Source organism: Phalacrocorax carbo, chromosome 23, assembly GCF_963921805.1.
Source record: "Phalacrocorax carbo chromosome 23, bPhaCar2.1, whole genome shotgun sequence".
NCBI lineage: Eukaryota > Metazoa > Chordata > Aves > Suliformes > Phalacrocoracidae > Phalacrocorax > Phalacrocorax carbo.
In genome coordinates, this window is record NC_087535.1 from 5072167 (window position 1) to 5087430 (window position 15264).

Below are 15264 nucleotides of genomic sequence, written 5' to 3' on the forward strand. Positions count from 1 at the left end.
TTTCTGTTGTTCTAGTAAAAAGAAAAAATAGTATGCTTCAATCTTTAATATTAGTGTCATATCATTATTTTCGCCAGAATTGGGTGTGCTATGCATTCCTGTACTAAAAAAGGAAACAGACTTAGTAAATATAGTTGTTTACTGTAAAATAGGAGACAGAAAGTAGAAAGAGAAGACACTTAATAGGTCCCTCTGTGGATTCTGCTACCAAGGGGGAAACAATACTCCCTACTGAGTTGCTGCATTTCTTATACTTATTAATCACCAGGAAAAATGAAAGATCCACAAGCCCACTGAACTCTTCCCTTCCTCCCCCTTTGAAGATTTTTAGGCATGAGCTCAGCTCTGAGTCATGATTAAAAACACCCAGTTATGCTCCTAAGCAGCAGTGCTCAAACTGAAGATTGCTTATGCTACCCAATGCTCTCTCCTTCGCTATTCTACACTACAAAGGGAACAGTGGAGCTCCAAGCTATCGCTTCAAGATCCTTTACAGTTTTCTGGGCTCTAGCAGAGGGAGATAAATCTCTCTAGAGGAAACAGGCAGGTCCATCCCTCATCCCCACGCTGCCCCACAGCTGCTGAGACTGGACCGTTTGGATCTGATGGAAAGGACACCAGGCAGCGCAGAAACCTGGTTTGTACGCCCACCTCAAAAGTGTCCTTACTACTTTGTAGCTCTTGCTGGAGAAACACCATCTACCAGATAGTGATCTGTGTCAGCTCACTTCACCACAGAGTTCTGGGCAAAGCAGAAGAAATTGGAGGAAATAAGACAGGAATCAGGACGGCAAGTCATGAGCTAAATAGAACACCCCCAAACACCTAGAGGTAAAAGGAAGGCCAGCTAGAGGGGCATGGCAAGGTAGTTAGTAGCAAGCAGTGGGCAGTTTCTGTGCCTCAGTGTCCTCTAAGTCCTGTCTGGACCATTCCAGACCATCCTTTCACACAATGTGGAGGCAAACTGCCTTGCCCCATCCGGAGCTGCCATCTGCACTACTCTGTTAAGACTCACGCTTTGGTGCTACAGTCCTGTACTAACTTATCAGACTCCGAAGCTTAAGAAATATTTGGTTCTAAACCGTGTCAGCCAGAAAAAAAAACAGTTACAAACATCACCATGAAATACTGCATCAATACTAATAAATAGACAGAGACTAGCAGTTATATGAACTCTCAGTTCATTTCTTTGCAGCTCTCCTTCCCAAGATCTTCTGCAAGAAGCAGAGAACCATGCTCACTACGACACCCCCCATCACTCCGCTTCCAACTCCAACCAAGCCTTCATAAAAGAATTCTCTTTGCCAAAAGTGCTGCTGCTCTTGCACTTCTTCATGGGTGCTGTTTTCTGTGTTTCCTTCCTCCTCATTTGCTGCTAACTTCTGCTCCCAGGTCAAGGATTTTTGAAAGTTCAGCTCCACTAAGTCATTTCGGATCACTCTGACCCCAAAGTAGATCCTCTTGATGACTCGGAATGTCTTCAATGTCTGCACATCACATCGGTAAGTCCCTGCATCAGACTCCCCGACAGGGGAAAATCTGATGACAGAATCGGGGTTTTTGAAAGGTTTGAACAATATATCGTTTGTGGTGATAAGGCCTTGGGCAAGCCTCCACGAATACCTGTAGGCTCGGCTACCAAAGCCGACTGCATCTGAGGTCAGGCAGCTGAACTGGAAGGGTTTGCCCACAGGGACGGTGAAGCTGAGTAAGCCACAAACCCAGCTGGTCAGGCAGTCGGACCTGCGCAAGGCACAATTCCTCCTCTCTCCGGCGGGAGTGATCTCGCACATCTCCTCCAGTTTGAAGCCCAGCCCACAGGTGACGCTGCAGGACGTGGCATTGACTGCAACTCTCGCTACGGCTGACTTCAGCTCTGCTGGGATGGTAACTTTTTCAAAGGAAATTACCAACGGTAGATAGAAAACACGAAGTAATATCCCAAGGATGTGGCTGCTCCCCAGGGTCTTCATATCGGGGTTATCAATCAGACGCGCTGCTTTCTAAAGCTGTGCAAATTCAGTAGTCAAAAAACAACAAACCCACAAATCATTCTTTGTAAACCTTCACACTAAGTATTTCTGAAATCCCACCACACCATCTTCAAGACTCAACTCTTCTGTTAGGAAAAATCCTCCGAGACAGGCTTGAAGTACAGCACTGCTAAAGAAGATGCAAGACGTTACTGTCAGCCAGAGCATCAATCGTGAGCTCCAGTTTCCGGAACGCAGCAGCAGAACGGTCTAATCCCCTGTGCTCCAACGATTGGGATCTATCTGACAATTTAAAAAAAGACCCAAGTCCTCCCTTCTCTGTAAGGTTCTGCATACTATTTTAGATGAATTTCCACTGTAGAGTAGTACTGTTCCAGGTTAATTCTCCCACCAAACTATAAAGCAATATAAGCAATGATTACTGGAACCCTTAAAATAATGCTGTTGAGCATAAGAACCTGTACCGTTCTGTCTTACGTATATCCCACAATCTAAAGTACTCCCCAGATTACCAAGACCATGAAAACATTACTTCAACCTCTAGACAGTCTGATGGCAGTGAGATCAAGGGGAAGCTGAACAGCATTTTGCCGCTGACAATACATCCATCTCTCAGCAGGGCTCAGCAAAGTCACGCACGTTGCCGTGACTGATGTCACAGCGCCGCTGGCCAGCTCAGAATGCGGCCCCAAACCTTCTGAGGGAGAACAAAGAACTCCCCTAAGTCTGAAGCCAAAGCAACGCCTCCAAGATAAGGACTCGGCGTAAAAACATCGCATTAGGCTCTTGACATCCACTATCAGACTCACAGCGTCGCTCAGCAGAGCGGCGAGCCTGGGCACCATGCCCTGCGTCACACAGCCACTGGCCCCAGAGAGCCATCTGAGCCAAGACCTCCCCATTCAGCTGATGAGTCTGTAGAACAGAAACCACTCCTACACCCAGGATAATTCACTTAGTGCTCAAGCGTCCCAAAAGAACAACACACTGCTTTAAAAAGTTCTTCATGAAAAAATTTAAAGTTCCTTAGTTTTGATGGTGTAATTGGCCCGTGGCCAAGCCAGTTCGATAATCAACGTCTCCTTACCAGCAACCGAACTACGGACTGCAGAAAGGATTTGGATTGCCATGTTCCTCAACAGCTCTGCTAATGAATATCCACCTTTCTCTTCCTAACAATCCTTAATTCATTAAAATGAAGACTTCTGAAGACCTAGTGTATGTATTTTCCACACTGTTTCCCTGGAGGAGCTCTCTACACCCAGCACGCTTCGCATTCAGCTCCCCTCCCGCACGTCTGTCTCAGAGCGCCGAGGCTGCACTCGGGTATGCAGGGCTTCTATTAGACTACAGATTTACTCCTGCCTCTTGAAAAAGAGATCATCAACCAAATGCCACACTAAAAAAAAAACAACCAACGCAGAGGCTGTGGCGAAGGCACGAGCTGTTTGTGTTTGCAGCGGAGCTGTACGGCAGGGTTCCTAAACATTGTCACAAACCGACCAGGCACGGAAGCATGGAAAAGCCAAAACTTACCCATTGACTTTAGGAAATAAAACATACCTCTTTATTTACAGACACAAAAACTAACATCACTGCTATATACTACCACCAAGCCAGTATCTGACAAATATTGTACAAAACTACAGATACCAAAAAATAAAATAAGAGATGGAAGAAAATAAACCACGGACATATACACTGTACAGAGAAGTTTTAACAGAAACAAAGGCTGGAGTCTGTGGCAAATTATATGCTTTAAAATAATCCAGAGAACCATTGCCTGTGCATCTTTTAAAGCTCGTGGGCTCAGCCGCACCACATATGGGTGGGTTTGACGTAACAGTGTTCCAGGAAAGCTGCGAGTCATCCTATAAGCAGAAAGAACACAGAAAACCAATACTGTACGCATGGGAATGAATCTCATTAAATGAAGCAGGCCGCTGTACCGAAGCCGGAAATGAAAACACCAGTTTTAAAAAACCTTCCAATTTAAAACGCCTCCTCTCTTCCCATGCTTATACCTCATGCAACTACTGCATGATTCCGACTGCAAATTAGTAAATCTCTTTATGACTCCTCTTCTTGGTTTTTAATGTCTGCAGGATACTTTGAAAATTTAAATATGTTGTGATAATCTCAGTGATTACATCTGGGGAAAAACTGAAAGTGATTGCATAGGAGCTATAAAAGTCTATAAAACAAGGGGCATTAGGAATGAAAACTTTCTTTTAACAGGCAGTTGGTCTAGTACAGACTTCTCTCTCTAGCAGAGAAAGTGTCTCTTCCCATTCCCACAAGGAAAATATTACAACTGTCCTTAAGCAATAAAAGGTTAAAGCATGGCTGGGAATGAGCTGTTCGCATTTGTCTTTCTTCCATTCTTGATCCAGAAGAGGGAAAAATAACCCTGAAAAGCTACTGTTTCAGTTTGGAGAAATATTGGTCCTGTTTCTTCTCTAACTGCCAGTACGTACCAGCTAAGGAGGAAACCCATTGCTTCTGGTACGGCACCTCACAGGAAAGAGACAGAATAAAAACACTTGCAAGGACAGAAAGAAACTGCTGACACAGCTTTTCGTATCACAGCCTGTAAGAAAGCACATAAACCGAGTATTTTATCTAGAGCTACTTTCACTTGTTCCTTTTCCCACAAGCAGAATCATCCTTCATGTCTAAAATATTCACAATATGAAGTTTCATTCTTTGCAGACTTCAGAGGGTGTCTTGATTCTTCACATTAGATCTCTATCCACTTGAGATGAAATCAAACTTGGCACATAATCAGCAGCACTGTATCACTAAGCATGTCAGCACAGAAGACATCACACTGAGCTAACGGAAAAGCTGACAAGGTAACGTGGCTGGCATGGAAGGACTTACAACTCACTGAAATGAAAATTAACAGCAACGAAAGGGAAGTTTGCAGGATACACAGTCATACGGCATCGGGAATAAAAATACACACTTTGCGTATTCTTCAATCCAGGAACAACCCAAAATAAAATATTTAAAAGACAATGGCTGATTTATAGCTGTGGAGTGGCAGAGTGTTGGGTACCAGCTCACTTCAGAACTAGTCACACGTGTCAACAGAAAGGCAGTCCAGTTAGTCTCTTTGCAAATCGCACGACCTGAGCGTCAGCATCTTACACTGTTCGATGAAGAGGCAGTTAAGGAGGAATGAAGGCCGTTTCCTCTTCCATATTCATTTCTTACAAAAGTCACTCCCTGAATCCATGAACAATCAGTCTGCTGTATTAGTCAGTCCACTCTGACTAAGCATTTCATCTATTTTCCACATTATGGTGCCAATATAGGAAAGAATACAGGAAGATAAAGAAGAGTGTCTTCATAACAATTCTGAGATTGCACCACCTGCTAAAGAGATCAAAGACAGGTGAAAAATAAGTAATCAGGCTCAAACAGATGTTACCAGAAACCAGAGACCACCAAATACGGTAGCATTTCCAGAAACAAAATGAAAGAGAACAAGATTTGCTAGATAAAGCCATTCTTTTCAGAATGAGATACAATCAACACGACACTGCCTATGACAAATTAAGATCTCTAGTATTTCTGCAATTGTATTTGAGATCACGTGCACAGGCATGGACAAGGTGGCTGAGGAACGCTGAGCTCTTACTCCACAAAGCTGCGAGCAAACTTACCTGGTGTGAAATTTTTTTATTCAATCAATCCCAAAATCTCAGAGCAAAAGCACAATTGAAAATCACAAGTTCCACCTAAGTTTGGGTTAAACCAGATTTCTAAAAGTATAAGATGGATCAAGCTTCTCAGTTTGTTTATACTGAAACCTGATTTTGACATAGCAGCTTTAAGACACTCACTGCCAGACTGCGCAGCACAGTGACACAGATGCACTTGCGGCAGGCTCCAGGTCCCGGCCATGCAGCTCGCAGACACTATTACGGTACATCAGCACAGGTTCCAGACGAGAAATGCTTGTGGCGTGACTGTTTTAGCAACTGATTAGTTACTTCAGAAAGCAACAGCATGAAGAACTAGCAGAATTAACAGCTTCATGCACCGGAGACAGAAGAGGCAGTCTGGCTCCAGGATCCCAGGCAGGTGGCCGTGTGAATTTGGCAGCGTGTATCTGCACATGGTGGAACACCGACAGCCCCAAGAAAAAACTGGCTGCCCAAAATAGGAATTGTAAGTGCAAGCCACAAAGAGAACAAAGGAAGACAGACACGGACTAAAAGACTACTGTGAGTTTAGAAAGATCCAAGTGACAGTTTCTTTCAGTGGACAATCTGTTCTTCTCACAGCATGACTCATATAGACACTTCCAGCACTGAGATCTACTGCACGGATCTATTAGATCCTCTTAAGTCCACAGTACTGTAGAAGGGAGCATAACAACAGGTCCTAATGAGAGACAGAAGTCCATTATAGCAACATTAATTATTTGTCTATAGCTCAATCAAGCTAAAGAACAGCACCACGGAAAAATAACTTAATGTGCTTACAGACAATGAAGACTAGAAGTAAATTTTATAAAGGTTCCCCAATAAATATCCCCAATAAAGGGGTGAAGTAAGTGGGGAACTTGGATCTAAACCCATTAGTTTGTAAAGAGAAATAAAATTTCCACTTTACAGCGCCCAAAATCCAAAGCTGACTGTACCCACACCGGGTACGCACATCCCAAGCTCAGCAGCAGCAGCCAGTAGAATGCCACTGCTGTCTTTTATAGCAAGTCAGACTTCAGCAACTGCATGGGAGCATTACAAGCAAAACCACACAAAACCCCTCCTAAATATGGCTTTGCAAAAAAGAATAAAAAAGAGTCTGTCCAGAATGTTGCTTCATTTGAAACGTGTTAGAGGAAATGGGAGTTGTTATTTTTCCAGCTCTCAGAACAGACCGATGCAATAGCGATCGCAAGCTGCAAGAAGAAAGTACACCCAGATCCGTCTACAAATGTGAATCAAGCAAATTAGTAAAACAGGTTGATGATAAACTTACATAAACAGACCTTGAAAAAGTTGAATGAAACCACTTGCTATTAAAACTACTGTTTAAAACATGGAAAACTCAAAACACACAGCATTGTTTTTCTGAAGCAAATGACGACTGAAATTTGCTTCGGAAGCCATGTTGTTACATTTCCAGCACACAATCCCTTCTCATTTATATCCTTTTGCATACAGACACGTTAATTAGCAGCGTGATAAAAGAAAGCAATCGACAGGCCTGCTGATGAAAGGAGCAGTTACACTCATTTGGTTTCAAACCCCTCTTGTCCATCCAGCATGGCACAACAGAGCCCCTCAGGATGCGTTCACGGATGCCAACAGAAGCATCTGAGGGTGCACACAATCCGGACAATTCCTTACTATCCCCCTTTAAAACATACTGGATGCCCCCTAATGACTTGAGAAGTCAAAACAGAATTACCCTGACCAGCAAATCTGACACCAGGAGCTACTCGGTACCTCCCAGGGTACAAACAAGGGCTAAGGATATTATTCTTGGCTGTCTCTCTTATTTCTGTATTTTGCAAGGTGCAATGGGAAAGGATTAAATGGAAGCCCAGAAAACATCCACCATGTTTTTCCACGTATAGACTAAGTTTCTTTTATCACATACCCTTTTTTCTGCAAATAGTAATTATCAGTACTAGTACAAGCAACGTAACAGGAGCTGAGCAGGAAGGACAATGAGCGAGGTGGGTAGCATAGGACCAGCAGTGAGGGAAGGAAGGCAGGGGGAAAAATAAAATCACTTCTGTACAGTCTAAAATCCACAGCAGCAGCTGCTGAGGTCAAGGAAATGCAAAATCTGATGTATCAATTACACTGTGTCTTTGAAACTGTTTATGTATCAACCCTGAAGTCTTCATTACAATCAGAAAAAAAAAAAGGGAGTCCACATCACTTAATGCAAACGTGTGCTTTCTGCACCGCACTTGAGCAAACTTTTCCCAAATAAGCTCAAGTAGCAAATGAGACAGGTGGGAAACACTTAGTCTCTCTGGGACTAAGTCTGGGCCCCAAAGGTGACCCCAACAGTCCTGTTTTAATACACAACCAACAAAACGTGACCCAAAAAAGGAAAAAAAGGAGAAAAGTCCACAAAAATCTATCCTCATTTACAGCAAGTGTACTTGTGTACTTTCTGGAATTGAACTAAGGCTGCTGTATAGCTAGGAATAGAAAATTCAGCTCCTGAATTTTATCTCAGGGTTCATTTATCAAATGGACCATTATTGATGCTCATTTCCCAGTTCTGCTTACAGAACTTCTCGTCGTCATCACTCTGCCTAGTATTGATGGCACAGGATATCAATTTAAGCCTCAGAATCCTTCACTACTTACATTTCCCCCCCCTCAAAATTGACCTGGCCAAACGAAACATTATTACTGTTTATGTAAGAGTTGATGAAAATTATTGAAAGGATTAAAGTCATCGGAAGATCTCTTGCTTTTGAAATAGGGCTCTATCTCTAGTAAAACCCCTACGTGCTCTCTATATGCAAGAGCAGAGGCATGGAGATCGGTTTTATTAAAAATACTCAAAGCATTTCCACTTTAAAAAAAAAAAAAAAGGTAAAATTTTGCCTATCCTTGACAGCAGCTACATGTTTAGTGAGCAAGTGCTGTTTGGGAAGATAAAATGCTATGACTATATTGTCAGGTCCGTACAAAGCAAGGCCACCAAGCAAGCCAACGACGCTCACGCTGGGTTCTCCTTACCTGTCAAAGGCTGTCCCAGCTCCGCCTGCACTTTACCCTTCGCTGCTCCTTCCAGAGGTAAAGCACCTCTGTCCCCTTTGTAGAGTTTCGGTTTAAATGGAGAATCTTTGTCTTTACCTTTTGATCCTTTAGGCCTGCCTGCTTGCTTCTTCTTGGATTTACCATCTCCCTTCACACCCAGCAGCGGATGGACTTCTGCAGAGAGAGACAACACGTTACCGAAGGGAGTTATCTCTTGGGATGCTCCCATCAGCACACACATCATTAAAAATTACAGCTTCAGGATGCATTTACTCATTCCCAATTTGCAAAGTGCCGGTGAAATTTGGTGACCATTAATAACGGCTGTAAGGGGTGACTTCACAGGAAGGAGAAATTAAGGAGCGACCTTCTGAACTTCCAGTCTTCAGACCATCTCAGACGCAGAGAAAGGCAATAAAAGAACAGCAGCTTCTACGCACCATCATTAGGTACTCCTTGCAGTTCAATGTTTGTGGTTTTGGGCTTCTTCTTTGGTGCCTGAGGTCCATCAGAGGAGGACTGCCTCTTCTTCTCTGAGCCTATTCCCTCATCAGTTAAAGAACTCTGAACCGCATCTGGCGGAGGTCCATAGGGGTTTTCTTCTGGATCCTCAACCTCAGGTGCAATGGGTAAGTAAAGCAGAGCCTTGGAGTCCTCCAGTTCTTCATCGCTGTGAAGCAAAAACATTTGCTTTCGTTTACATTTAGGGGTTATTATAACATAGTGCACAGAGAGTCTTAGTGATGCATTTTGTGTTCATACTTCAAACAAAACAATTACTCTTTCACCTGCTACAGAAGGCAGCGATGGGATCCACACTAGTTACATCCACTTCTTCATCTTCAGCAGCATCAGCACCTGAGAATCAGGGAAAAAAGAAGAATTAAAGACAGTAAGGAAAAGACCAAATGACTTTGAAAGAATGGGACTGTGCTTAAATGTCTCAGCATGCAGAAAGGAGAATTAAAGCAGAAAATAAACCTAAAGAATTTCCTCTTACATCCATCGGGTTTTTATTCTTTTTCTTATGTTTTATAACAGTGGGTCCTACTAGAACAGTAGCAGTAAAGCTAGATAGATTTTAAGTCTTCCATATGTTTTGTTGTTTCAAAAACACAACGCTAAAATAGTTCTTACTCAGATGAAACTTGTTTCAATGCTTAAATTCGCACAAGCCAATGTTACACTTGAATATTAAAAACTGCTAAAAAACAATAAATCTAAATACAAGAAGTGCTGCAAACCTGGTAAAGAGGAGAGCTCTGTGGTATGCTGGGAATAATCCTTACTCCTTTCCAGTTTAACTACAGCCTTTCACAGTACACAATTTTTTGGCACCACCAAGCGGCCACGTTGTGCTGCTACTGATTCAAACTCAGCACTGCTTCTGTTGAGGGCAAGCCTGGACAAGGATATATGGCCATTCGCTATTGCTGTTTGCTTAAACACGTATTGGAGAGGGGAGGCATTTCTAAAAAGATATTGCATGTCAATTGGCAAGGATCATATTGATTGCGCTCGCTCATACATCTTCACTTATTCCACTCCTGTTTTGCCACTTGACACCCACGCATGCTACCACGACCACTAGTTTTAATTTCTACTATGCTCATGTTTTCAGACCAGAAATCATTTGCTACACAGAAACACAGTTTATGCAGTACCTGTCTGTTCTGGTTCACTCTTATCTTCATCTTCAATGTCAAACTCTGATTCTCTCTCTTCATATTCTACATTTTCATCCAGCTCTTTGAAGTCGGGCGCAAAGGCACTCCAGTTTTCCTAAACCACAAATTCAAACCCATTTTTACCTTATGCATAGGAACAGCAGTCGTAGGGAGGACTCATGCAATTACTATCTCAGTCTGCATTAACATCCCCCAAGATCACAAAAAAAAAAAATAATCAAGCCTCATCAGGTCCACAGTCACGTGGCAAATCAGAAATTGCACAAGTTGGTTCCTACTGAAAATATGACATCACAATATTCCTTAAACACTGCAACGCATGTAATAATTACCCCCAATGCCAAAGCTCTATGTTCATATGTAGCCACTTGGGTTTCAGCTCACTCCCACAGATTTCCTGCACTTACACAACACATTCAGGGCACCATTTCCATACAAAGTGTCCCTGTGATGATATTTAAGGCTTTAATCTAAAGCTTAACTAGTTCAGCAACTGAAGCCCAAGTGCCCTCCTCACATTCAACAAGATGGCAAACATACTTCCAGTTAGACAAGTGACCCTAACATGCAATAATTCTGTCTACTATTATGGAGACCACCGGGGAATCCTCTTAAGGACATGATCTAAAACACTTACCACTTGATTCTGAGCCCATATTGACACAACACCACTTGAAATAGAAGCTATGATCGGTCGGACAGGATGCCACTAGATTTATTTGAAAGAGAAAAGAGGAAGAACTTAATTGGTAAATGGAATTAAGAAAGCTTAGTTTTCAAAATGACAAGAAACATAATAGCAGACAATTTCCTTACTGCTACATCCAAGAGCAGCTCTCCTCTGGTCCCATGGAGAATTTTCACTAGGTTTCCAATACTCTTCTCCCAAATGTACAGGGCGTGCTGCCGTGCTGAACCTGCCACGATATATTCACCATCACCAGAGAAACAGCACTTCTTCCATGGTGTCCTGCACGCAAAAACAACGCCGACAGTTAAACAATAGCCAAGTATGAAGGACGGAGGCCTGCGGAGCAGGTTTGTCCTTCAGACATACATCTTACGTACTCCCACCCACAAATAATAGTTAAACTTCAAATCAAGTTGTGACAGGTTTCTTACGGCAGCATCTGCCCATTACACTTGTTGGGGTTTAACCCCAGGGGGCAGCTCAGCCCCACCCTCAGCCTCACTCGCTCCCCCTCAGTGGGATGGGAGAGAGAATCGAAAGAGTAGAAGTAAGAAAACTCGTGGGTCGAGATAAGAGCAGTTTAATAGTTGAAATAAATAAAGTAAAATAGTAGTAGTAGTAATAACAACAACATACCAACCAAGCAATGCACAATATATTGCTCACCGCCCGCCAACTGATGCCGAGCAGCGATCGCCACCCCCCGGCCAACTCCCCCCCAGTTCATATACTGGGCATGATGTCATACGGTACGGAATATGGCTTTGGCCAGGTGGGGCCAGCTGTCCTGGCTGCGCCCCCTCCCCTCCCGGCTTGCTGTGCACCAGGCAGAGCACGGGAGGCTGGCAAGTCCTTGACCAGTGTCAGCACTACTTAGCAACAACTAAAACATCAGCGTGTTATCAACATTCTTCTCACACTAAATCCAAAACACAGCGCTGCAGCAGCTACTGGGAGGAAAATCAACTTCATCCCAGCTGAAACCAGGACCACACTGAATAAGGTACTGAGCCGCCCTTCACCCTGAGGCTCCCATTAGTGCAGAGCACACAAACCTTGCCTTTTCAAGACAGGCTGACCAGCTGTTCCGCTGCCTCTTACCTGTTCACTAAATCCTGCAGCTTCTGCATCGGTTCAGGCTCCCCATCTCGTCCACAAGTTAGAATTTCACGGCCATCGTACACCCTGATTATCCGGTCAGCTGTGTTTATTAAAAAGCAGCTGTAGGGAGGAGGGCACAGAACATGCATTGCATTAGAGAACTAAGAAAATAAAAAGAATTAGAATATGTTCCATGAAAGAACTGCGGGGGTTTTTAAGACCTTGAATGTTCTGTCAGTCTACCCTATAGCTTTCAGTTCGTGTTTAAAGATACCACCCCACAGAGGAAGGAACTCACCTTCCTTTCCGAGCAAACTCAATCGATTTAATAGCTGTGGTGTTGCTGGTTCCAGTTGTCACTCTGAAGGAAGCAACAAGATCCTGAGTGTCTGTTTTTAAGACCAAGATCTGAAGATTAAGGAGACAGAAGGCAATCAGTGCCTTCATCATAACTCATTCCCCTTTTGGTACTTTTCATATCAGCTACTAACCCTGACACCAGAAGCCTCAGCAATCTACACGGAAATAGTTGGGATTCTGCAACTGTCGTTTCTACTACAGTTTCCGCGACATAAACATTATTTACACTGGAAAAGGATCCAACAAATATGGTCAAAGACAACAGCAACACAAAGACCTGAGACAAAGTACTATCGCCCAGCTATCTTCAGAGATAAAGCGTGATGCTTTGTTCAGAACGTCACATCAGCCCAATATCGATTATTCAAGAGACATTCAGGAAGCCTTATTTGTGTATTAAAACAAAGAACGCAACCCCAAAACATAAAGTAACCTAAGCTATTGCATCTGCTGCCGCCTGCTAAGGTCTCACCTTCCCCTTGGCATTGCCCGTATAAATGTATTCCCCTCGCCTGTCAAAGGAGGCCACAACGTTGAGATCAGAGTCATCATCCACAGGTAGGACGACGTGTTTGGAGTCTGACAGCGTTAGCATCACCGGCGCCGACTTCATGGGACAAACCAAAACTCTGTTTCTGCAAAGCAGCAGCAGAGGAATTAATAGTTTCTTCTCTGGGAAAAAAGTTTCCACATTTAGAAGTAGGAAAAAATCCCAACCCGTATCAAGAATATAGAAAACCCCTGTATTTTTATTATCTTCTTTAACCTTTGTTACCTTAAAAATCACAAAATTACATTAAGCTGGTATCTACTTCCATTGCCTGCCTTTTTCTGGAAGTCTCTCTGAGTTTATGCAGTAACTTGTAAACTCAATGAGACATTTCTAAGAATTCTTCTATTGTTTACTCTCCTCCCTCCCTGATATTTTCATAACAAAAAGAGCCACAACAAATCCAGTTAGGGTTCTCATCACAAAAATAAGATACACTAACAGCATCTACCAGGTTTGCAGAAAATCACTTTGCAAGCTGCAATGAAAACATTTTAATAATCATTAGTTCTACCAAAGCAAGAGCAGTTCCACCAAAATGAGAGCGTTTGACCCTTTTTTCACAGGACTTACTGGTCTCGAGGGTGGTACTGAACTTTCAAGATAGGCGAAGGAAATCGAAACCTCTGGTCGCAGTCTCCAGAGAGCACATCCCACTGCGACACAATGTTATCGGTCGAAGCACTCACCAGTTTGTGACCATCTCGACTCCAGCTACAGTAACAAGAGGCAGTTCAAGTAAAAGTTACTCCTTAAATGAATCAAACTCAGTTTAAAATTATCCACCCAACTTATCAGGCTCAGAAATAAATCTGTTAGCCTGAAAAATAACCTAACATCTAAAAACTTAATAAGTGTAATGTATTTCCAAACTCTTTTAAAGGGAACTATCCTAAAACGTCGCCGAGTATCCCGCAAGGGGCGGGTGTTACAGTTATCGACACACTCAGGTTCAAGAGTCTCAGAATCCCGGAATGGTGGGGGTTGGAAGGGCCCTCTGGAGCTCACCCCGTCCCACCCCCTGCTGGAGCAGGCACCCCCAGAGCAGGGGCACAGGACCGCGTCCAGGCGGGGGGTGAATGTCTCCAGGGAAGGGACCCCACAGCCTCTCTGGGCAGCCTGTGCCCCTGCTCTGGCACCCGCACAGCAAAGGGGTTTGTCCTCATATTGAGGTGGAACTTTTTGCGTTCTAACTTGTGCCCGTTGCCCCTTGGCCTGTCAGCGGGCAGTGTCAGATGTCAGGGTGTCAGTCCCAGCTGATGCTCAAACGCAGGCACAGCCAAATTCTAGGGAAAAGAACAGCCTCTCATGCAGAGCGCAGACGCAGCAAGTTTGATTAAAACTAAACGCTGAATTCAGTTGTTCTGAGCAAAAAAACCAAACAAACCAGCGAGCCTTTTCTCACCACAACGAGCAGACGGGGTGAATGTGAGCGCTTATGATTTTGGCGATGCCCCTGGTCAGGAAGTCCCAGATGACGATGCGCCCGTCGTTGCAGCCCACGGCGAGCAGCGTGCCCCAGCGGTTGAAGGTGCAGGTCAGGGCCATGCTGATGCAGTCCAGCGTGCCATCGGCCTCCTGCGGGGAGAGGGCAGCCGAGGGGGCCGTCAGGCCGCCGCCCCGCCCGCCCAGCCGCTCGCAGCAGCCGGCGGGACGGGGAGCAGCCCGGAGGGGCGGGGAGGACGGTTACCTCGGGGTAGTTCTGGCCGAAGGATTCTGCAACGAAACGTAAAGACGGGGTTTGAGTGAGGAGCGGTCGGTGACTCCGCGGCGCGGCCCGTCACGGTCAGACCGCGTTGCTCCCGCGCTCCCCGCCGGCGGGGCGGCGGCTCGATGCCCGCCCCGGCCACACCCAGCCTGCCCCGGCCCCGCCGCACCCACCCGCCGCCGGACCCGCCGCCCCCGGACCCACCAAGCAGCTCCAGGTTCATCGCGGCCACCGCCGTCCCGCTCCCTCACGTCCCCGCTGCCGCCGCTGAAGGACCCCGCTGGGGACCTGCGTTACGTTGCGCCTCCCCGGGCGTTCGCCTGACAAATCCCCGCTGCCCCTCCTCCTCCTCCGGTCCCGCGACCCACCGGTACCTCACGGCCCGGTTGCACCGCACCCGAGCCGCGGCAGCCGGGCCCAGCGCCA

General features: G+C 44.9%; 2 protein-coding genes across 5 annotated transcripts; both read right to left on the reverse strand.

The window, feature by feature from the left end:
* Window positions 1-397: 397 nt before the first annotated feature.
* On the reverse strand, window positions 398-2445 carry TMEM81 (transmembrane protein 81). Its single transcript, XM_009503338.2, has one exon. The coding sequence runs from the start codon at window positions 1971-1973 to the stop codon at window positions 1182-1184; it is 792 nt and encodes a 263-aa protein (XP_009501633.1). The 5' UTR covers window positions 1974-2445; the 3' UTR covers window positions 398-1181.
* Window positions 2446-3538: 1093 nt separating this feature from the next.
* On the reverse strand, window positions 3539-15264 carry RBBP5 (RB binding protein 5, histone lysine methyltransferase complex subunit). 4 transcript variants are annotated; one of them, XM_064471760.1, is made up of 14 exons: window positions 15043-15264; window positions 14821-14846; window positions 14536-14708; window positions 13704-13844; window positions 13053-13215; window positions 12519-12628; window positions 12221-12340; window positions 11245-11398; window positions 11066-11137; window positions 10405-10522; window positions 9529-9598; window positions 9181-9410; window positions 8837-8914; window positions 3539-5372 (listed from the first exon to the last, which is right to left on the reverse strand). In XM_064471760.1, the coding sequence occupies exons 1-14, from the start codon at window positions 15059-15061 to the stop codon at window positions 5347-5349; spliced, it is 1500 nt and encodes a 499-aa protein (XP_064327830.1). In that variant the 5' UTR covers window positions 15062-15264; the 3' UTR covers window positions 3539-5346. The 4 variants fall into 4 exon arrangements, with proteins under 4 accessions (XP_064327830.1, XP_064327828.1, XP_064327829.1 ...); XM_064471758.1 differs by having other exon boundaries at window positions 8720-8914; XM_064471759.1 differs by having other exon boundaries at window positions 3539-5375; window positions 15043-15263.